The 24,914-nt window shown below is 40.0% G+C and overlaps 1 protein-coding gene across 7 annotated transcripts in view; it reads right to left on the bottom strand.

Moving 5' to 3' along the window:
• Positions 1-24,914, bottom strand: part of rptor (regulatory associated protein of MTOR, complex 1) — a 189,873-nt gene that overhangs the window by 47,586 nt on the left and 117,373 nt on the right. For all 7 annotated transcript variants that reach the window (XM_036571374.1, XM_036571377.1, XM_036571376.1 and 4 more), the window contains exons 12-21: positions 23,538-23,639; positions 16,409-16,492; positions 13,448-13,558; positions 10,740-10,814; positions 10,380-10,445; positions 8,505-8,696; positions 7,857-7,997; positions 7,214-7,334; positions 6,729-6,869; positions 4,052-4,207 (exon numbers count right to left, since the gene is read on the bottom strand). In XM_036571374.1, coding sequence (XP_036427267.1) covers positions 4,052-4,207; positions 6,729-6,869; positions 7,214-7,334; positions 7,857-7,997; positions 8,505-8,696; positions 10,380-10,445; positions 10,740-10,814; positions 13,448-13,558; positions 16,409-16,492; positions 23,538-23,639 — 1,189 coding nt within the window. The remainder of the gene's footprint in view (positions 1-4,051; positions 4,208-6,728; positions 6,870-7,213; positions 7,335-7,856; positions 7,998-8,504; positions 8,697-10,379; positions 10,446-10,739; positions 10,815-13,447; positions 13,559-16,408; positions 16,493-23,537; positions 23,640-24,914) is intronic.

The raw sequence follows: 24,914 nt of genomic DNA, 5'->3' as shown, positions 1-24,914 counted from the left end.
TACGGTCTCAGCAAATTCTCTGTCTTCTTTGCAGTTTAAGTGTTTCAGATGAGCTAAATTACGAAAATTATGAATTATGAAATTATGAAAATATAATACTGCAACCTTTTCCAAAGGCTACTATATCTAAGTGATGCAATAATGATTTTTTAAGTATGTGAAGTATGTGGGCACAGCTTTGGAAATCACTCATGTAGAGCATGTGTGGCAGTCTGAAGTTTCTCCAGCAGAGGGTGCTATTAGCACACACGTTGCCATGAACACACACCAGGATCTTACACAGGTTTGCAGCAAAGTCTATTAAAAAGACAGCTGAAGTTTTCAAAAGATGTTGGGCCCTCATAAATAAATAAATAAATAATCAATCCCCATATACATCAATAGTTTAAATTCTGAATTGGCCCTCTTTCATACGTGGTACTGAAATCTGACACTCATTTGATGCATGGCAATGTGACCTCAGTCTGAACATTTCATGCAACTTCTACGATTTTCCAGCTAAATTTTCATCATACTTTCACTTTAGAGGACGATTGTGACAGCATGAAGTGCAAACGCAACATTTCCACCAAACAAAGAGCCAAACTAAAAGCTATTCAAAGTTCTGTTTGCTTCAAGGATATTTTTAGAAAAAAGAGTGAAAGAAGCTTCATCTAGATCAAGGTTAATTGTCACTGTCTTGACAGTGAGTTTCTTTTTTTTTCTCTTTGCTAGAATTCTTCTTCACAACAGGTAAATAAAAGAAATAGCTTCCACAATTAAAACATGCACAGAAGGTCACTGTTCTTCCTCTTTCTGTAAACTTTGACTTGTGTTCTCCGTTTGGTTTGTCCTTTAAGCTTAAAATATCAATTTGCACAGGTTAAAGTTCACTGTCACATTAAAGGAGAGAGGGATCATCACTGAGGCACGGATGACAGGAGCTTCAGTCACAGAGACTGCTCACCTGGCCAGTGTTTTAACAGGAACAGTGATTAAAGTGACCTCTTCATTTAGATCTATGATAAAGACATCAGTAAGTGATGTTAGAAGTCATGGTGATAAGTGCACACTTAGTGAGCCTGATGCTCGTGCATTAGTGCGAGCCATAAGAACAGCTTACTGAGAATGTCAGTACAGGATGTTATCATACTGTGTCAGCAAGAACAGTCTGTCCACAGTTACAACAACAGAGAGTGGCATTACTATATCACCTCTCTTGTTAATACACACTGTGCAATATATCATAACCTGCTACTGTAATGACACTCAATGTGCACTTTACACTGTAAACACTGCTGATATTCCTAATTATGTTTACACACTTTGTGTTGTACGTAACATATGCTATGTAAAAACAGTGAGTTACTGCAAGTATATGTCTCGCTTTTGTAACACTGCCAACTATCTATCGATCTATCTATCCATCCATCCATCCGTCCATCTTTATCCATGCATCTATCCATCCATCCATTCATCCATCCATCCATCCACCCATTCATCGTTCTATCCATCCATCCATCATCTATCCATCCATCTGTCCATCTTTATCCATGCATCTATCCATCTATTCATCTATCCATCCATCCATCCATCTTTCTGTCTATGCATCCATCCATCTACCCATCTTTATCCATGCATCTATCCATCTATTCATCTATCCATCCAGCCATCCATCTACCCATCTTTATCCATGCATCTATCTATCTATCCATCTATTCATCCATCTATCCATCCATCCTTCATCTATCCATCCTTCTGTCCGTCTTTATCCATGCACCTATCCATCTATTCATCTATCTATTCAATCAATCCATCTTTCTATCCATTCATCCATCCATCTATCCATCCAGTTTTAATGGAAGAGAAGGCAAAGAAAGAAAAAGAGTTGATTCTTAGTTAAAACTGTTGATAGCATAAAAGCTGCAAGCTAATTGGCTAATGGACAGCAAAAACAACCAAAAATCTGCTACCAATGAGAAGGTAAGAGGTAAAAGGCATCACTGCAATAATGTCTCTGACAAACAGGCCATAAACACACCACAGCTTTATACATTATATTCAGCACTACAGCATCACGAGCAGTGAGTCCAGACAGGCCTGCACTTCATAAATGGACAGAGATCTGAAAGCACTTCAAATCCACAGACACAGACGAAAACCCAGCCAAAGGCCAACAGCACAAAGCATAAATGTCAATATAACAGACAGGGTGGGGAGAGAGAGAGAGAAATAAAACACAAAGAGAGTCATTTATTATTGATATTCACCGCAGTTCCTGGTGACTCTCTCTGCAGTTTTTACACAGAAGTTTCTATGAGATGAAGCAGCTTATTGGCATAAAGTGTTCAAAAACATCCCTTAGAATTAAACTGGCTGTTTTTGTTACTGTGCCTTTATGAGCTCTGTTCTGATTGGCTGCCCTGTCTTGTGTGTCTGAAAAGCAGTCTGGACTGAAACACTTCCTATAACTTCAGTGTGAGTGGGCAGGGCCAAACTGCTACAGGCATATGTGGATAAATGCAAATGTGTCCACAGTTGTTACACCACAAACACACTTAATTTAAAAGAGGCTTTTTTGGATGTTATTGCACAATCATGTAAAGCACAGAGGTGTGCCAGAGAAGAAAGGCCTTGAAAGAGTGCAGAGCTGAAAGAGTAAACAGAGGGAGCTGAGGCAGTGCACTGTGGGAACACGGCATGATGGAAGGAAAAAATTCTGGCTGTAGTCAGTTTCAGTATTCACCACATGGATGAGAGAGTGTGTTTTTTCCCCCCACTCTTTCTCATACACACTTGTGCTGCTTGTTGAAGCACATGTACAAACCTGCCAGTCAGAACTGCGCACACACACATGCACACACACCACACACACACAGCCTCAAAGAGCTCAGAGCATTCAGTATTTAGCAACCTCTATTTGCCACTGTTGTGCTACACCCATTTCCATTGTTATGCCCCACCCACTGCCATGGTTACACTCCACCCATTTCAATGGTCACACCACACCCATTTCCATGGGTACACTCCAATCATTTCCAAGTTTACACTCCACACATTTCCATGGTTACTCTCCAGCCATTTCCAAGGTTACTCTTCAACCATTTCCAGGGTTACTCTCCACCCTTTTCCATGGTCACACCACACCCATTTCCATGGTTACACTCCAATCATTTCCAAGTTTACACTCCACCCATTTCCAAGGTTACTCTCCAGCCATTTCCGAGGTTACTCTCCAGCCATTTCCGAGGTTACTCTCCAGCCATTTCCAAGGTTACGTTCCACCTATTTTCATGGTCACACTACACCCATTTTAATAGTTCACTCCACCCATTTCCAAAGTTATGCTACACTCATTTCCATGGTTACGCTGCACCCATTTCCATGGCCATGCCCATTTTCATGGTTATGCTACACTCATTTCCATCTGACACTGCATTTATTGCCATGGTGTGCACAGACTCATGTCAAAAGTGGAAAAAAAAAATGCTCAAAACAAACATGATAAACATCAACTAAACCATTAAACCTCCTCACTGTATTACAGTAACTCCTCTGTAACTAAATGCTATTTGCACAGCTGCACAGATGTTAAATTTGTGCAAATATTCATATCATTCTGTACTATTCTGTGTATAACAGTTTTGTAGCATATGTCATCATATGTATAGAGATTCACATCTGCATGTACAGATATTCACACTTCTCTTCAGCTCCTCCGCGGCTCTTTATTCTTCATTATTCTTTATTCTATTTATTGTATTGTTATTGTATTTGTCTCTTAGTTAAATACTTGTTAACAGTCTGTGTGCTTGTCTGGTCTGTTCAGTGTGTTACATGTCATATCTTTGTGACTTGCTAAGACTAATTCACTGTGAAAGAAAGTGATTCTGATAGTTAATATTTAATATTAACTGGCTAGCTAACTTAATGAGTCTGTATTTTAATATATCTCTGTGTAAGTGGTTTGGCAGTGGCCCCCCCACTCTGAAACCAAACCCAGGCTCTTGACCATGATGAGGCAGCGTAAAGCATTAATATTATGCAGATGTGTACAGTGTGGTGTGCTGACCGATGAGTGAGTTGAGGGAGGAGTAGGAGCTGACTCTTCTCATCTTGTCGATGGTCTCGAAGGACAGGATGTACTCATCATTGTCAGGACTGCCCAGCGTACTGCTGGCACTGCTGCTGGCACTCAGGTTACCCGGAGAAAAGGTCACGGGGCCACCTGTACAAAAAAAAAGAGATGAGTCATATGACCTTTTTTGGACACACCTGCGTTAGAGCCTGACCGGTTTACGTCAGCAGATTGAACCAAAACCTTTTTCACCCTGAGTGACGACGGTAAATGATGTTAACTCACACAACTCATTTCAGAACACACAGGACATTGCACATGTCCGACTGGTCAGCAGCATAGGTCAGTTTAAAGTGAAAAAGAGAGATGAAATGTTTTGTGATCTAAACTTTGCTCTGATCTAGAAGTCACGTCCAGCAAGACAATAATAAAAAGGTGTTTTATAAAATGATGATCAAAACATCAAAAACTGATACTGATTTTCTGACGTTTCTGGCAATTTACAGTATAGACTAATAATGCTTTAAAGTAAACCAGATGTAGTGTTGAGTTGAAATCAAAAATATTAGCATTACTGTCCATGTGGGGATTTGAACACCAAACCCCAGTACAGCACATGAGGCCACAATGTTACCCAGCATGCAATTCTAATTGCTTTGAGCCCTAAATTTACACCTCAACAAGCACCACTGGGCCTGGCATCATAATAAAACAGACTTGATTCATTAAGTTATCAGCTTCCCTTTACTGTCATTTGTTTATTTTTTGCACAAAAGAAGTACTTTATGCAACTTGACATGATTATTGGTGCTTTATCGACAGCATTTCCAGAGGTGTGGTGATCTGTGATTCCGTTACAAGCAACTGATATTGCATCTCGTGCTAAGCTAAATGGGCATATCTAAGGAGAGTTGTAAATGAAAATATTTCAGACAGAACGATGATAAATTTCTACAGTTTTCTGAGATAAATCACTAAATTAACAAAGAAAATTCTCTAAATTAACCAAAAAAACTGATAATTTATTAACGTAGCCTAAAACACAAAGATACACCACTATATCAGCCTAAAAAACAAATAATATTCACTGCATCAACCTAAAACACAGATATACCACTATATCAGCCTAAAAATACAAAGATATACCACTATATTAGGCTAAAAAACAAAAGAGAAACCACTATATCAGCCTAAAACACAAATATATACTGCTATATCAGCCTAAAAGACAAAGATATACCACTATATCAGCCTAAAAGACAAAGATATACCACTATATCAGCCTACAACACAAATACAATTCACTGAATCAGCCTAAAACACAAAGATACCCCACTAAAACAGCCTAAAACCTTATCTAGCTATGTGCAATAAACGGCCATTAAACCTTCTGTCTTATTTTTTTTTTCCCATAATAATTTTTTTCCATAATAAACATTTTGCGAGATACAAACATTATTTGTTTAAAAATATGAATATTCAAAAAGCCAAAGTGGATAAAGTGCACGTCTGATTTGTTTCTGCTGGAGAATTTATTGTACTCGATAGCACTCGAGCCACATGAACTCCATTAGACACTGTATCTGACTCAGAGTATGCTAAACAGAGTTATTAAAATGAAAAGATCCAAAGACCTGCAGTGAAAACCAATCTGCACATCGTGCCCCTGAGCAGAGCACTTAACCCTGAACTGCTCTAGAGGAGCTGCTCCTGACTCATTTAACCTGAGGTAAAATATTCTCCTTCATTAAAGGTTTCTGACTTTCATTTTATTATTTTACCATAAACAGATCATTTGTGTAAATTATTTATTATTTAATAATTTCTCAAGTGGGTCCACTATTTCTAATTTTGTCTTGTATTCCATGCCCCTCTCAACTTTATAACAGCTGTGCAGTTTTACAAACTAAAAACAGTCATTATTTAGTTTTCTCTTATCATTTCTTTATCCTTTAGAAATAAACAGTCTGTTCTGGTTACTGTGCCTTTAAGGCTGATATATGTAAATAACACCTGATCTGATTCGCTGTTGTGCATTCCAAAAGCAATTGAGCGGAAATACAGAACAAACTGTTGGGACTAAAATCCTCAGAAGATAAAATTCAGCTGCTTCTTCCAGATGTGTGGATCCTATGGAAGCTGCAATCGATTCCTGACAGCCATTAACAGCATAACGTTTAATTGCTGTCCTATACCTTCCACTCCAATAACTCCAGTAACTGCTGTTGGCTCAATAGGTGGGGTTGAACTGCTGTAGGCTGAATGGGTGGGGCTAAACTGCTGTTGGCTGAATGGGCGGAGCTAAACAGATGTACGCTAAATAAGCAGGGGTAGACTTCTGCAAGCTGCAAGGGACGCTAAACTATTGTAGGCTAAATGGGTGGGACTAAAATGCTGTTGGCTGAATGGGTGGGGCTAAACTGATGTAGGCTGAAAGGGCAGGTCTAAACTGCTGATGCTGAATGGGAGTAAACAAATTACTGTGTGCTAAATGGGTGAGGCTAAACAGCTGTAGGCTGAATGGGCATAGCTAAACTGTCGCAGGCTAAATAGGCGGAGCTAAACTGCTGTAGGATGAACAAACCTGCACATACTATACATACCATATTATCAAATCAAAACACAAAAAATATGATAAGTGCTTAAACAGAAATTGGTCTCTTTGTCTCACCTTCCTCATTGAGGTTGAGGTTCTGCAGGCTCTTGTTGAGGTTCCGTGCGGTGGTGGCTGCCCGGATGTTGGTATAGGAGTTCACTGACCGCAGCCGAGGGATGGCCGGGCTTTCTCTCACCGGAGTCTGATTACCCGGCTCTAAGGAGGAACAGACCATCCACAATTAGACTATTAAGGGGGCCCATATCATACATTTTCACCTGTATTTTATTTTTATGTCCCTTACATCCACAAACAATGTCTGTGTGATTTTATTTATTGGAAAAAGTCATAATTAATTTTTCCATGACTGTTTTCCAACATCTCTTTACCACTTAGAATTAAAAATGCTGTGCTTGTTACTGTGCCTTTAAGACTTATATACACAAATAAGTATTGTGCCTCATTCAAACAAATCAGCTCAAGTGACTCCAGGCCAAAAATGATCAACTACCTACAATTATTTTTTTTAAAAAAGGATCTGATATTTAAACTGTGTGCACCTGTAGTGTTGGCAGGTGAGGGTGCTGCGTAGTTTTTCTCCTCCTCCATGAACTGCAGAGCTACGGTGCAGAAATTACTCTCATACTGAACCACCAGATGACTCAGAGCTACGACCAGCTCCTGCAAACACACACACAGTACAGTTTACAAAGGTAAGACACAAATACAGGAGGCCAGTCTGAGGCACAGGTAAGCTAATTCAGAAAAGCTAGTGCAGGGAGGCCAGCACAGGTATGTTAATGCAGAAAGGTGAGCACAGATACCATAGTGCAGGAAGGCTTACACAGGTAATTTAGTGCAGGAAGGCCAGCATAGGTAAATTAGTGTAGAGGGGCCAGTACAGGTAAGCTAACGTAGTAAATTAGAATAGGAGGACCAGCACAGGTAACTTAATGCAAGAAGGCCAGAACAGGTAAGCTAATTCAGAAAAGCTAGTGCAGGAAGGCTAGCATAGGTAAGTTAGGGGTTAACAAAGCAAAGGCGAGCACAGGTAAGTTAGTGCAAGAAGGCTAGCACAGGTTACTTAATGGAAGAAGGCCAGCACAGGAAAGCTAATGTAGGACGGTTAGCACAGGTAAGTTAGTGTAGGAAGGCTAGCACAGGCTAGCTAACGTAGGAAACAGCTCTAGGAATGCTGCTGACCTTTCTGACCACAGGGCTGCCGTCATTGATTAGCTGGGCTAACATCATTGCCACGTTGTGGTCGATGGTGGTGGAATGATCCGTCCGCTCGGCCGAATTGCCCACAAACGTCCCCAATGCAAACACAGCCGCACACCGGACCTGCACCACAGACACACAGCACCGCATCAACACATGATATCAACAAAAATCACAAAAAAGCACATTTAGAAAGAAACACATCTGCTGTCACATCCAATAGAGTCGAGAACAGAGACGTGGGCCAGGAAATAAGTCTACCTTCCCTGCATGAACAGTCATGTTATGATGAACTTCTGACCTCAGGGTGGTTAACAGCCAGTTCTAAGACTCTGATGATGCTGTATTTGCTGTGCAGAGCAAACTGGTGACTGAATATGCGCTCTGTTCATTCAGCAGTGCTGCTCTGTGTCTATCATCAGCACATCACCCCAAAAAATCTGGGCCTAACCTGGCCAGCCCATTCTAAAAGTTCTAGATATTTCGGTAAGCCAGAAAATGTAATTTGACACAATACTCAGCTATTTCAATCAGTAAAGACCTGTGATTTTCAGATTTATTCACAAATGCACTGAAATCTCATAATTTCCTGTAATTTACTGAAATCTCATCTCGGGCTCGGGTCAGTACCTCTGGGATGGGATCTGAGAGGAGGCTGTAGAGCTTCTCGTGGGCGCTGTCTCGGACACCGCACCAGCGGGCCGAGTCAAAGTTCTGCCAGATCCGACCGAGGCAGATGGCCACCCACTGACGCAGGAGTGGGTGAGGGTCACTGAGCTGCTCCAGACAGATGGCTATCAGATTACCCTGCAAACAGGCCTCCTGTAGTGGACAGAGACAGGACGAGAGCTTAGCAAACCTCTGGAAAAGAAAAAGGTGCAGACTGTCTGCACTCTTCTATCATGAGGTGGTGTTTTAGGAATTGTGTTGTAGGCCTGGACTGTCCATCACACATTCACATTAAAGAAAAAAACGTCACCCTGTGTCTTATTTAAGAGAATTCATAACTGTTTTACAGCGCTGACCTTCACCTGGGAGCGAGCGTGGGATAAAAAACTAAAGAGAGTTTTAAAAAGCTTATGAAACAAACACGAGCATAAATGAGCGCGTGAGGGAGGTGGAGAGCTTTCAGCACAGCCGCACGGCCTTCGGTTCAGCTCTAATCAGAGGCCGCATGAATGACAGAGACAAGGAGAGAGGCAGGAAGTGTGACAGGACAGCAAAGAAAGAAGAAGAAAAGAAAGAGGGTGATGAATGTGTGAGTGAGGAGGGAGGTCAGGGCAGCGTAATAAATGCTACATCGTCCTTGAGGCAAATATTACCACATAACAGTGCACAAAGTCTCCAGCAATGCAACCCAGTTAGACCAAAGGAGTCTGTTGACTAAACTTGGTGAAATAGCAAAACAGAATATCGTGATAATTTTCAATATGATGAGATTGTGGTATGTACTGCTTAATGCCAGTTTTTGATCAAGCTCTCCAAACTCGACTTCCCTAAACCGTGGACACAAAGTTAGAAGCATGTAATTGTGTAAAATGTCTTTGTGCGCAGTAGCATTAACATCACTGGAACTAAGCCGCCCACACCCTGAAAAACAGCCCCAGCCCATTATCCCTCCTCCACCAAACTTTACTTTGCACTATGCATTCTGGTAGGTGGCGTTCTCCAGGCGTCCACCAAACCCAGATTCACTCATCAGACTGCCAGATAGAGAAGCATGACTCATCACTCCAGAAAACATGTTTCCACTGCTGCAGAATCCAGTGGCGGCATGTTTTACACCACTCCAGCCGACGCTTGGCATTGCACATGGTGATCTCAGGCTTGTGTGCAGCTGCTCAGCCATGGAAACCCATTTCATGAAGCTCATGACGCTCATTGCTTGTGCTGATGTAGCTTCCATAGGGAGTTTAGACGCACTACATGCTTCAGCACTTTGCAGTCCCGCTCTGAGTTTACATGGTCTGCTGCTTCAAGGCTGAGCTATTGTTGCTCCTAGATGCTTCCATTTCACAGTAATAGCACTTACAGTTGTCTGGGGCAGATCTAGCAGTGCAGACATTTCACAAACTGACTTGTGGCAGAGATGCCATTCTATGACAGCTGCATGTTTACATTCACTGAGCTCTTCAGCATAACTCAAGCTACTGCCAGTGTGTGTCTATGGAGATTGCATGGCTATGGTTAAATACACCTGTTTGCAATGAGTGTGGCTGAAACACCTGAATTCATTAATTAGAAGTGTCCACATACTTTTGGCCATATACTGTGTGTGTACAAATAGATACACACACATATGTAGCCCTGGAATAATTCTTTTATTTAAAAAAAAACATCACACACACTTCATTATTAATGGAAAAATGCTTGATCTTGAAAATGATCATACTCATTTTAACGTACAGGCCTTTAACGCTGCTCTTTTCTACCCTTCTACTTTCTTCCACACACATATATCACTCTTTTCATCCCTCTCTGTCAGCAGCAGTTGTTCACACAAACCTGTCCTGTGTTGTAGTTGTTGACGATGACGGCCAAGATGAAGACTGCCATGGTCCGATGCTCCGCCTGGACAAAAAAAATCAGTACACAGTGAATCACCAAAACAGACGACTCAATGAATCACTCCAATAGAAAAAAGAAAAACAAAAAGAAAGATGAATAATAAGTGAACTCTAAAACTAACTCTCTCTGGACTCCGTTTGTTGTGTATGTGTAGCACGACTCTGACTCCAGACTGATCTCAGTCAAATAAACATGGCCGAGAAACACGAGGCACGAAGACACGGTTTTAAATTATAAATACAATAAAAATGAAAGAAAAAGAGGAGTGAAAATCCGGAATATCTGGTGAAAACTCACCGGCATGTACGGATCAGCCAGAACGGACAGGAAGTACTTGTGGCCGTTATCCTTCACCAGATCAGCCTGACAGGACTGAAGAAGAAAGAAAGAAAGAGAATTAAAGAAAGAAAGAAATAAAAGAAAGAAAGAAAGAAAGAAAGAAAGAAAGAAGGAATGAAAAAGGAAAAAGAAAGAAAGGAAGAGAATTGAAGAAAGAAACAAAGAAAAGAAAAAGAAAATGAAAGAAAGTCATGATGGGTATGACAGAAAGAGTATAAGACAACAAAAAAGAAAAAAGAAAGAAAAGAAAGAAGTAAAAGAAAGAAAGAAAGAATGCAAAGAAGGAAAAAGTGAGTGAATAAAAGAAAATCAAAGAGTGAAAGAGAATGAGTATGGGGAAGGAGGAAGAAAGCAAGAAAGAAAAAGAAAGAAAAAAGGAAATGAATGGGTATGAAAGTATGAGACAGTAGAAAGAAAGAAAGAAAAAGAGAGTATGACAGTAAAAAAGAAAGAGTGAATATAACAGTAAAAAAGAAAGAAAGAAAAAGTGAAACAGTGAAAGAGTATGAGAGTATAAGACAGCAATAAAGAAAGAGAAAGAAAGTGAAACAAGAAAGTGAAAGAAGGCATGAGTATCAGAGTATAAGACAGTAAGAAAAAAGAAAGTAAAAGGATGAAAGTATGAAAATATAAGACAGTAAAAAGAAAGAAAAAGAAAAAGTAAGAGTGTAAGAAAGAAAGAAAGAAGGAAAGAAAGTGATTATTTGCTTATTACTCCAGATTTATCACTATTTCACCATCAATATTACACAAACCCTCAGCAGACACATGTAGGTTCACAAAACACAATCAGTTTTTGCAGTTTTGTCTCACACAGTCAGGTCTGTAAATATTTGGACATTAACTGAGTGTTGCTTTAGCTGTATACCACAACATGCTGGAGGTGAAATGAAATAATGAATATGATCTGAAAGTGCAGATGTTCAGCACTAATTTGAGGGCATTTACACCCAAATCGAGTGAGCGGTGTGGGACTTACAACCACTTTCAAACACAGCCCCCCCATTTTTAGGGGCTTCGGGTGTTTCTGAGCTCAAAAGTGCTTTCTTTGTTTTTCAGAACGCACCAAATAGTTGATTTGGCCACACAGTGTTTTACTCTCTCTGATGGGTTTGTTTTGATTAATGATGGTTTTTTTTTCACTTGCAGTGAAGCTCTTTGGACTCTGTAACAACAACAACAAATGCAAATGCCACACCTGAAATAAACTCTTCTATCTGTTGTAAGTGAAATAATGAGGGAATAACACACACCTGGCCATGGAACAGCCGAGCAACGTACAATAATAAGTGCATTTTGAAACTTTGACAATGTTTACACAGAAAACTCTTCTGTTTAAAATAAAAAAGCTAGGCTCTTTTTCTTCGATATGAGCCCTTTAATGCCAAGTATGAATGGGGGTTTTAGAGTTTAAGAGGTTAGAACTTCGATATATAGCTGCTGTTTTGGTTTTTTTGCCTCAATCTTTACAGTCGCTGATGCAGTACAGAAGACGAGGGGTCCAGACGTCTGGCAGCTGGAGTTAATCACTGAGCTTCACTCAGACGGACACAGTTGTATAACGGATTTGTGTCAAAATGACAGAACCAAACTGCAGAAAGTCGGTGGGCATCGTGTGAAAGCCAGACGACAGCGGAGTGAGTCTGTTATTTATTTATTATTCCACATCAAAGTCGACGGAACACAAAAGCCTTGTTTACAACACTAATAATGTTTATTCAGCCCAAAATCCAGCGCAGAGGAAGCACAGACGCACACAAACAGAGTGAGGCATGGCCTTTAGAGCCGTCTGAGAGAACAGGCTTTCCTCAACTTTTCAGTCCTTTCCTCTTTCTGTTCTCTCAGAGACGTTTTTATCTGCACGACGCAGGTTTTCAAACTGTCTGATTGAAGATCTGGACACAAACGGAGCTGAGCTACAAACATGGACTGAAAAAAATAATTAAATACATAATGTTCACACAAAAGGCCCACTGAACCCAAAGGGGAATTCCAGTGATTTTTCAAAATTCCTGCATAATTAAGTGATCAAGATGTAAATAGATTCGTTCAGAGTGGTTTGACATGAAATGCTCTGTTCTAGAGAAACTTTCCGAGTCAGATTTGTTCACAGTGGTGGTGAAAGGAACCAGATGTCCACCTCCAAAAGCTCCCTCACAGAAAGTTATCACATATGAATATGCTTCATGATGTCTGAGACATTGTTTTCTGATAGTTTTTATGAGGTTTTAAACATATTTCTAAAATTCATTCATGGTGGAGCGATACACACAGGGTGTGATGCAAAATAGTGGAAAAAAACAGTCCCCAAAGAAAACCTTTTTTTTCCCCGGATTTCCCATCATCAACATTACATATAAAACTCAGAAGACATGTGTAGGTTTACTGGTGGTTTTGGATAGTAAATAATATGTCTATATTTGTGTTGTAGTCATGGTAACCCTTGGTTCCTATCACCACCACTGTAAAGAAATCTGAACCATTTCACAACAAACCACTCTGAATCTCTCTGTTTACATCTCAAATACTGGCTGCATAACATTTTGAAAGATAGGTGGAATTGCCCTTTAAAATGAGTGGCTCTGAGTTGCTTCTGTGCTGGTCAGTGTTTATACAGGGAATCAAACCCAGTGTGGATGAAAAGAGGGAGTGACTGGACTACTTACACTGTCCACTGCCAGGATTTTAGCCCAGATGAAGACGAGGAGTGGACGCAGCTCCCTTGCCGAACTCTGCAACAACTTTAGCACATAGGGGAATATTCCTACAGAGAGAGCCTAAGAGGGAGAGAGAAAGAGAGAGACAGAGATAGAGAGACAGAGAGAGAGAGAGACAGAATTACTCTGTAGCTGTTTTATGATCTATTGGCAATGCAGCAATTAGGCCTGTGTGATAATAATAATTACTGAAATCAAATTGAAATTCAAATTTCATATCAGTAATAAGCATTTGAGGTATTTTCAATAAAATAATTACAACACTCTGTTCCTCAGTCTCGTACTAGCAGCTAAGGCTTAAACCTGGTGTGCCACTTACTCTCTAGACCAGGGGTCGGCAACATGCAGCTCTTTTACTGTCCTGTTGTGGCTCCACAGCAGAATTAGATTTGTAGGTAAAAATAAAATAATCATCCTTTGCAGTAAAATAAAGCTCTGCTAATCGTTCAACACAGTTTTAACAATAAATGGTTTTAAACGCTGGAGTCAGTGTAGAACGGCTAATTCACCCTTTAACCCTGAAGGCTGGCGCACAGACTGCTGGTCACCATAGCAAAACAGACAACAATCTCGCCTAGCTAGTAGCTAACAAAAAGGCAAAGAGAGAGATTTAAGACGGGACGTCGATAATTTGGAGACAAATGAACTTATTTGCGTTTATAATCACTCCAGCTGGTTTAATGATACGTTTAATCTGCAACGAGAAACTGTCGAACACTAAAAAGTCGCGAGGCTGCAGTCAGATTCTCATTCACCAGCTTCTTGTTTGAATTCTCCCGTTCCACCTTAAAATGGTACAGCAGTATATATATATATATATATATATATATATATATATATATATATATATATATACACACACACGAAAAAAGACACTGTTTACACTTGTATTATAATTGGCGAATGCATACAATATAACATAACATAATATAATACAATACACTCTCATATAATATCATCCAGCCCTGACTTTCATATCACATTACACAATATTGTGCAATAAAACAGGAAAAAGCTGAGGGCAAATAAAAGTGGATTCTTGTGGATGAGTTAATGTCTACATGTCTCCACTGTTGATTAAGTGTGAATGTAAAAGGTCTCACAGTGAGAATTTGGCTGTGAAGGGAAAGGACACACACCAAATCCAATTACACTGACTGCTGATCACATTACAGCCCTAAATATTGATTAACAACTGTGGGCACCTTTGCGCATGAAATGCATTTAGGTTGACTGAAATGTCTAACCCCATGTAGCAGGGACGCTGGATGCAAACAGGTGGGCTGAGGGGGGCTGAGAGGGCTGAGGGGGCTGAGGAGGGGCTGAGAGGGCTGAGGGGGCTATAGCATCACCATACTTGAGGATTATACACAGCAACTGCTTAAATGATAACAGAAAAATAACAAAAGTACAAATTGTGCATGTTTTGAGCACAGCAAAGGCCTGTGTGCTTTTTGCAGGAGGAGTTTGTGCTTTCACTTTGTTCTTAATCTATAAATCTATATAAATCTGTAGTAGCCATGCACTGTTTAAGGTAACACTGTATTCTACATTGAAGTAAATCGCTTCAAACTAAATTTGAACATCCAAAATGGTAAGTCTGCAAAAGAAGGGAAAAAAAAACATTCTTAACCTATGATGTCTGTTAATGTAAAGAGATTTTATTCCAAATAATTTTAAAGTAGTTCTACTGAACATTTCATCTCAACATTTTCAGTCAATGTAAAGTGTACCTGGTGTTCACAAATTATTAGTAAAAATTAGTAAAAAACTACAAATGAAAGATGGAGATCTGTCTCAACCAAACCTCTCGAGAGTTCCCAGAGTCGCAGACTACAAAATGAAACTCAGTCTCAGAAGCCTACGACGGGTGTACGGCCCAAAGAGCTGGTGCACTGTAAGAATTTGGCCCCAGCTCAAATCTATTTGATGATCCCTGCTATAAAAGATGTGTGACTTTTAATTTAGTCGACAATTAGAGTCTCTCTTTTGGCTGTTTGTGCTGCTTTCGACAGGCAATTTTTCATAGTTAACTACGCTGAATGCTGGAAAAGTGCACAGCATCTCTCACTCTTTGAGACTGTAAAGATTGAGTAGGGTTTTTAAATGGCTGTTATTCATTTATGCTCTGACTGCTTCCCAAAACTTCACCCTGAGCTCTGCAAAAACAGATCACTTTTTACGCACTGGCCTCCTCTCTTTCTTTATAGATCTACCTTTCTCTCTCTCTTTTACTCTCTAACATTCGCCTTAAAGCTCCCTGGGGAAATCCTAACGCGACCAGACAGCATGTTAGAGCCACACGCTGGAGGTTCTGCTACATTTATCTTCATTTAATTCCACAGCAGGGCTGCTTTAGTGGCATAAAACTGATATAAATAACAATTAACAAGGCTAACATCAGTTTACAAGTAATTTAGCACTAAAAACACACTGAATAGCTTTGCGAGCAATAATTTGTCAGAAAATCAAATTAACACAGGTAACGTGGAAAAAAAGGACTCCTGCTACGTGCAGCTATGCTACTGGATTTTTGTCTGTGTTTATAGATAACAGCATGTCCTACAGTGTCAGAAGCCCATATTTCTATTTGGAAAAGAAAAATTGTGCACTGTTGTTATAAGAGCATTTAAAACACTACGTTCCATCCAGACTTAAAATTGGGAATTAGCGAATGCTTATAATATAACATAATATAATACAATACAATATAATATAATATAATATAAGATAATAAAATCCAGCCCTGACTTTTATATCACATTACACAATATTGTACAATAAAACAAAGGAAAAAGCTGAGGGCAAATAAAAGTGGACTCTTTTGGATAGTTAATGTCTGAATGTCTCCACTGTTGATTAAGCGTGAGCGCTAGTCAGAATTGATGTCTTAATCTTGTGTATCATTACCAAGCTCACTGCCCACGGTCCCAGGTCCAGAAAGCGTCCCAGCAGGTCCAAGGCCCGCAATCTGTGCACCTGGCTGAGGAGGACCTGAAAGAGAACAGCAGGGAAAAGGTGAAAAGGACCTCAAAGATGAGCTCATATCTGGGTCCTGGCACATTAACACAGAACAAAGACAGACCACAGGAGTTACAGGACACACCTAAAGACCACCCACACACAGATTTACACACACACACACACGTTTTTATACAATGCCGGGACGCTGAATCACAACATCCCTTATTTATATATAATGTAAGTACCTATATTTAATAATATGTCCCATGTTTTGAATATATATAATATGTAGATAGATAATACAATATGTAACATGTATTACATCATATGTTCTACATAAACATATAACATTTGTCTCTCTCTCTCTCTCTCTCCCTATATATACATATATATATATATATACATATATATATATGGTGTATATATATATATATATATATATATATATATATACACACACATATACATATATATATATATATATATATATATATATATATATATATATATATATACAAAAAAACATCTTTTATGTACATAAAATGTTGACAATGTTAATAGAAACTGGTATTTTCAAATTATGTAAAATGGAGATAAAAGGTTTCATTATCAACATATAGGTACCTGTGTACATGTGTATTAAAAATCATGAAGCAAAAAAAGTTTTAAAAAAAAGAAGCTCTACAGTCAGTCAGTATTTTGTTGGTGCTGCAGATTAGAGCAGTTTTTTTCTGGTTTTAATACAAAGCTGCGACAATATTGTCCTGATCATGTATGAAAAACAAACACTGGCACACACGCAGGGAGGAAAGCTCCCACACACCCACACACTCTCAGAGGAGCAGGTAGAACAACAGGAACAGGTGTCTCGGCTCTCACACTCTCCGCACGCTGGCACTCTGGAACTGTTATTCTGCGCTGTTTGTGTATTTATGGATGAGAGTTACAGGTCTGCTTTACTTCCTCCAGATACGTCTGAATGTGTACTGGGTGAGGATGTTACAGCAAGGTTGTAGGAATATGTAGAAATTTGAGAACAATAAGAATTGGATGCATGTTATAGTGGGTGTAGCATCACTTTATGTGTCTATAGATATACAGTACTGTTTAAAACTATCTTAGCATTGACATTTAGAGGGAAAACTTTATATGGCAAGTATTTATTCAAATAAACATGAACAGTAAAAAGTAACTTAAGTAGTTTATATCTTGTGCGCTGGTTTGAAGAACAAAGTTTTGTTCCAGATTTCTCCTGAACACCTTCAGATCTTGCATGGATTAATCAAATTCCATCATCAGCACCTGATTTAATATGATGAAGCACTGGTTAGAATCGACAGGTGTCAGATGATATTGAATAATACTATAACAAATAATAACAAATAACAAATAATAATACTTCCTTGAGGAGAGATTTGGGTGGAAATGGGAGAGAAATGTTTGAACAAATACACTGATGGACAGAATATCAATGCTTACTGTATTGATGTTATTTGAATTTATTATTTGTGTTTTTTTGAAGAAAGAAGCACTTACTGACCAGAGAAACAGATGCTGTCAGAACAAAATCCTGTACCTCCATTTTCGGCATAATTAGAAAGCACCCACTGTCCTATACATTGTGTGTAAATTTCATGATGAATGGACCAAACGAAACGACCCAAAATGACTTGGAAAAAATTCTGGTTCCATTGACTTAAATTAAAAGTAGAATATGTTTTTTCCTTCTCCTGTAAAGTTGTCATTTTGAGGATACAAGGTTTTGTTCCAACAACAGCGATATATTCCTCCAGATGTGACGCTTAGAATTGAGGCCAAAAAGTTCAATCACAGTCTTGTGACTGTGAGACACAAGATTCTCTGGTCTCATCAGACCAGAGAATCTTGTGTCTCACAGTCTGAGAGTCCTTTAGGTGCTTTCCTGCAAACTCCAGTCAGGCTTTCATATGCCTTTACTGAGGAGAGGCTTCTGTCTGGCCACTCTGCCATAAAGCCCAGATTGGTGGAATGCTGCTGTGATGGTTGACCTTCCCGAAAGTTTTTCCTATCTGCACACAGGATCGTTGGAGCTCAGCCAAGAGTGACAACTGGGTTCTTGGTCAGCTCTCTTACCAAGGCCCTTCTCACCCGATTACTTACTTTGGTGGGGCGGCGCCCACTGTGCTCTTGGCAACTTAAAGTGCCGCAGAAATGTTTTGTAGCCTTCTCCAGATCTGTGCCTCCACATAATCCTGTCTCTGAGCTCTCAGGGAAGTTCTTTCCTCCTCATGGCTTGGTTTTTGCTCTGATATGCATTGTCAGCTCTGAGGCCTTATATAGACAGGTGTGTGTCTTTCCAAATCATCTCCAATCAACTAAATTTACCATAGGTGGGCTCCAGTCAAGGTGTAGACACATCTTAAAGACGATCAGGAGAAATGGGAGGCCCCCAGAGCTAAATTTCAAGTATCATAGCATATACTTATATGAATACTTATGTTCATGCAAAATTTTAGTTCTTCTATTTTAATACATTTGCAAAAAAATCTGTTTTCACTGAAGACTTTCCAAATGCATTGTGTGTGCATATACATACATACATAGATATACATACACACACACACATGCTGAGGGTCTGTAGGGTATATATCAAGCAAACAAGTTCCCATTTTTGACTTATTTCAAACAGTTTTATCCGGAATATCTGTATATTTGGACGCAGACTTGCAAAAACGCAGCGTGTGTGTATATATTTATACCGTCGTGAGTGTGTGCCCACACATACTTGGCATGGGGGACAGCTTGGTGGCGGCGAGGGGTCCGGACGGCCTCCTGCCCAAGTGAGAGAGACACGCAGAGAGAAAAGGACCACGGCAGGACTGCCCATGGCACGGCCTGTGCAAAAACGCTCTAAACTGACCCCTTTACACACCCTGCCCGCGCAAGAACACACACAAAACTGTCCCTTTGCCTCAACATCCCACACAAATATAGACTGCCTCAATTACCATACCAAACACTTAAAACTGCCTCCACCCCAAACACACATTTCTAATATCACCACAGAACTGACCACACAGAAATACAACACTGCCCCACTTCAGCCAAACAACACATACAAAGACATACAAATGGGTCATAACTGCCCACACAAAAACTTAAATCTGCCCCAATACTAAAAAAAAGACAAACATATATACATAAAACTGTATCCTACATAAAAATACACACACAAACAGTGCAGCCTCCAGAGTGGTGCAACCACCTCAGTGCCAGCTTTATCATCGCATTAAGTGATAGAGTCAGACCAAGCTCACAGGGGAGAACTGGCTATGATTACATTTGGGAGAAAACTGGACAAAAGCTGAAAAACTGCAGCAAAATTGAACATTTCTAAGACATTCTTGTTTCCATATCGGTCGTGAATGATGGCGGGAGGATTATTTTCTGAGCCATAGTGCTCGCAGCAAGCGGCAAAAAATACACTCGAAGCTTAAAAATGTGATTTCCGTGATCATGCTCACCTCTGCGGGGGGTATCAAGTGCCACGCAAAGCACCACAGAAGGAAAGTGGCTCCAGTTTCTGGTTAAAAAATCTGAGTGGCTGAAAGCCATTGTAAAATACATCATATAAACACACCTATGACCGCCTCACAACTGAACTCTGTACTACTGCGCTACCTCACAAAAAATGTTTGTGCTGTTAAAAGAATAATCTTTGACTCTTATGCTGCTCACGTGGAGCACAGAGTGTACTGATAAAGCAAGAACCTGTTTTTGGTTTAAACTAAGAGGCTGGTAACTTATGTTCTTAACTAGAACTAGGCTGGTCAGATAGCCAACAGCCTAAACAACTCCATCATTAATACGGGCTTGAATTAAAGTACTTACGGTATGATTAACTGTAAAACGACAGTATAAAAGTCTAAAAAAATGTCACTTGAATGGATTACACGCTTCAAATGTCCGTGTTGAAGTCAGAAGTCATGTCAAACCCAGTCTCAAATGGCTCTGTATTCCCTAAATAGTGTGCTAACTATTAAAGTTGAAAAATTCTAGCCTCCACAGCCAAATAGTGCCTCATTTATTGAGTATGAGTCCCAAATGACTATTTCTTACGAAAATTTTGCACTCTGGGCTGCAGTATCCAGTATTTAAATTCATACGTGGTGCACTACGTAGGGTGCAGAGGGCTGTTTGAGATTCAGCCCCACGTAAAAAGACGGGTTTGCTTTTATAAAACAACGTGCTTAGGTGCCTAATACTGTTACACAGTACTGTGTACATAAAAAATAATGCCCGTCCAACTGATTCCCACACAAAAAATACAACACACTGTCCTCCTTCCTGTTCCGGCAGCGTGAAAAAAAAAAACAAAAAAAACAAAAACAGAAGTGCCACCCGTCCCGCACCACCTGTAAAGGTTGTGTGAAACTAAACCAAAGTGCTGTGTTTATAACCCACTGCCCGCGGAGGGCGCCACCTGCTGCCGGGGTTATTATTAGAGTGATCGTGTCAGATCACTGCCCATGAAACATCGCAGCATGAACCGGGGGTTTGCCAGGGCTGCCCCTAATACCAAAAGAGAGAGGGAGGGAGGGAGAAAGAGAAAGAGAGAGAGAGAGAGAGAGTGGGCAGAAAGAGAGGGAGGATCCACTTGATTCTGACTGAGGCCAAATGGTAGGATTACTCAATGTTTATGTGTGTGTGTGTGTGTGTGTGTGGGAGAAGTGAAAAAGGCGGCTGAGTTTAAGGCGAGTGTTAAAATAAAGCCTTTGTCCATCTGTGACAAACCAAGCTTCTGCATGCCTGACAAACAGACACATAAACCCACACAAATAGCACAACAAAGACAAGCAGGAACTATACGCTAACCTGCCAAAATACTGGAAACAACTACTGAGCATTAGGAGTTGCATGGCTATTACATTTTACAAACTTTAAAAGAAGTCGTCATCTAATTGTCATTTTTATATTAGAAAAACATTATTCTGGACATCTGTGAAAAGCATTTTGTTGTTGCTAATACGAGCTGAGGCAGAAGATGTGGTTGAAGTGTGAGATGTTCACTGTAGAAGAGTTTTTTTCAGTAAGTACTTCAGCAAGTTTCACCCTCAGAGTTACACAGACTGTCTGATGTAAACCGCACGCTAAAATCGCCACAGCTCAGAATCTCAGCTCTTAAGCTTTGGGTAAACTACACGACTTTTACCTCTTAACTGATTATAAAGACTGGGCATCTCACAATATCCGACTGCTTTTTGCAGATTTTTGGGGGCGACTGAATCGTCACACACTAGGCGATTAGGAATCACATGCTACTCAACTTTTAAGCTGTTGCTCTACCAAACGGAGCTCACTGAACTCACAAGAACTCTCGCAAACTCTCTCAAACTCTGGCAAACTTACGCAAACTCTCGCAAACCCGTGTTCCCCCGTTACTAGGAGACCCAAATAAACAACCATGAAGCTGCTGCTGCTGTTTTCTCTGCCGTTTATGCTGACACAGTAAAGAAGCAGCAGGTAAATATGTAAGAATCATGGATTTTAAAATGTGATTTTTCTTTGTTTACTTGCTGTATTTTCTTCTTTCGTGTTCTCAGTTTTTATTGGCTGTTGCAGGAGTCTGTTCAGATTGAGTAGTTGATCAGTTTACACTAGATCACGTTCAGAGTTGGGTTGACTGGTCTAAAACATGATCGGGAGGCCAAAAATCTGAGTCTGAGCCCCTCACACACTACTCGATTCTTTCTCCAGGTGTCCAGTCTGACTGAACCAAAGATCTGCAGACTAGAGCTGACCAGCTCAGACTCAGCCAGACTGAGAATCAGGGCTAAAATCTGAATTTGTGGCCCTGGTCCGTGTCCTGTCCAATCGGAAACAAATCACAGTTAATACTAGCAGCAAGTAGCTGCATCTCTTCTCTGCAACAGGGCCTTTAGAGTGAGACGTAGGCCAAGTCGCCGAACTAGGAAACACTCATCACATTTTAGGAAAAAAAAAAGCTTTCTCTTTTTCTGATTTGGTTGCAGACTGTCCAGTTGAGCGCTACACACAGCTAAAAGTGAGAGAAAACGCTGACTATGGTGTACTCTACATGACCCCGACAACAGGGAACAATATACACTTTATATAGAGGCAGTTTCAGCACCGCAAACAGTAAAACAGTGAGGGCCAGAGAGCATGGCCATATATTTACCTAATAAAGCCCCAGGCGCTACGTGTAGCTCTCTGGTAAAGAAATAATCTACTGTAGGTGAAGCGATGCAGTGATTTTCCACGGCTAAAGAGACACTAAGCAGAGCAAAGTCACTAACACACGGTCTCGAGTGGTTTGATTTTACATAATTTTGACAAAACACTAAAGAAATGTTCAATTAGGTCTGCGCCAATAAAAGAATCATCTTTTTTGGATAACCTTGTGGAAAATAAACACTGTAAATGTTTAAACAGGGATTGCCCTTTGGGGGGGTATTTTATTCTTTGTTCCAACTTTTATTTTGTTATTTCCACGAAGCGTTTATACTCCCTTTCTTCCAGTAATCTTGAGATATTTCCTAACAATGCAGCAGATGTGGAAACAAATGTGAGAAGATGCTTAATGTTTGTGAAATATGAGAAAATAAACGTGGAGTTCAGTAAAAGTTGTGGTCGTAGTATACGTTTCATTTACATGATAAACATGGGATTACAAATGTTTTGCCCAAGGCACTTTTCTCCTGAGAACCCTAGCTGCTTTGTCTGATGTCTGCTGTCCTGTTGTGGCTCCACAGCAGAATTAGACTTTTAGGTAAAAATAAAAAAATCCTCCGTTGCAGTAAAATAAAGTTCTGCTGATCGTTCTCAACACAGTTTTAACAATAAATAGTCTAAACGTTGGAGTTAATGTAGAACTGCTAATTCACTGATCTTTAACCCTGAAGGTTGGCGCGCAGACTGCTGGTCACACAGCAATGCAGACAACATTCTTGCCTAGCAAAATGGCAAAGAGAGAGACGAACAATGTTTTTTGCATGAGTGAGTTTTTACCATCACTGGAGGTTCATATCGTGGTAACTCGAACCAGAACCAGAATGTGGAAACCACCATGTCCTACCTGCAGGACGATAGGAAGTTGCTCCGGTGGGTTCCTGTTCTCCACCCCCATCGTCAGCCACACCTGGAACGCTGTGAGCTGCTCAGCAAAGAACGGACTGTGCTGTGGAGACAAAACAAAAACATGTTTTTATGCAATGTCAGGACTTGGGGTCATGCATGTTTTGTTTATATATATGTATATGCAAGTATGTGTGTTTGTGTGTTTGTGCTGTGCAAAAGTCAGAAACCACCTTTAATTTACATAACTTCCAGCTAAAACAACTATAAAGCACATTAATTTATGTTTCAGCGTTTTTCAACCCCTCCAAAGTTCAGTCTTAGAAGTTGGTTAATCATTTTTTGAAGTAATGAGTTCTCACAGTGGAAGGATAGACAGAAACACCTGTGGATGTTTTCAGATCTGAAGCAGCTTGATTTTCTCCTCTCTCTCAAAGATGAAAGCTTTAAGTGCTGTTTATCTGATGGGCGACAGTTTTGGTGTCTACCAGGTCTTCCAGGCGGTTGTTAGGAGTCCCATTTTCTCTGTAGCTGTTATAAATCAGTCATTTTGATATCCAGTTTCAAAAACTTCACTTGTTTTCTTTGACTTTCACCTTATGCAAGTGGATTATCTGATATCTCATCCTCTCAGAAAAATCTCCTGAGAAATGAATAAACTGTGTTTATTGGCTGTTTTGAGAGGACAATAAAAGAAGTGCAGTAAGTGGAAACGTGTAATGCTAATAATAATTTATCCCATTACATATACACCAAAATAAACGTAAATAAACCTAGAAAGAGAAAGTTCATAAAAGCCGGCTAATAACATTAAAGTGTTAAAATGGTGGAACACTGTTCATGGCTGCTAAAGTGTTGCTTAGATGTTGCTAGACGGTTGCTATGGACCAATATAAATGTTAAAAAAAAAGAAAAGAAAAGCACAAGCAACCTTGGGTTTAGGTCCTATGATCCTGCAAAATTTTGTTATTTTAGCTTGGAAACATTTTATTTTTTTTAAAACAGAATAATAATAAGAAAAAGATTATGAAGAACAATAAGTTGGCTTTTCCTTAGTAACACACACACACACACACACCACACACACACACACACACAGACACAGACACAGACACAGAGACAGAGACACACACACACACACACACACACACACACACACACACACACACACACACACACACACACACACACACACACACACACTACCCCAGAGGTGGTAATTAGGCTCAATAACTGCAGGTTCAGATGTGATTTGAATGATCCAGCAGGATCAGGCCAGTTAATATTGATCCAATCTCAGTTACATAAAGTCTTATATAACAGACATCTAACTCCATCTGACTCCCCTCAGCACCTCACCATATCAACTCTACCTCTC

Source organism: Colossoma macropomum, unplaced genomic scaffold (genome assembly GCF_904425465.1).
Source record: "Colossoma macropomum unplaced genomic scaffold, Colossoma_macropomum, whole genome shotgun sequence".
Lineage (NCBI taxonomy): Eukaryota > Metazoa > Chordata > Actinopteri > Characiformes > Serrasalmidae > Colossoma > Colossoma macropomum.
Note: the sequence above shows the minus strand (reverse complement) of the source record. Positions and strands in the feature narration are given on the sequence as shown.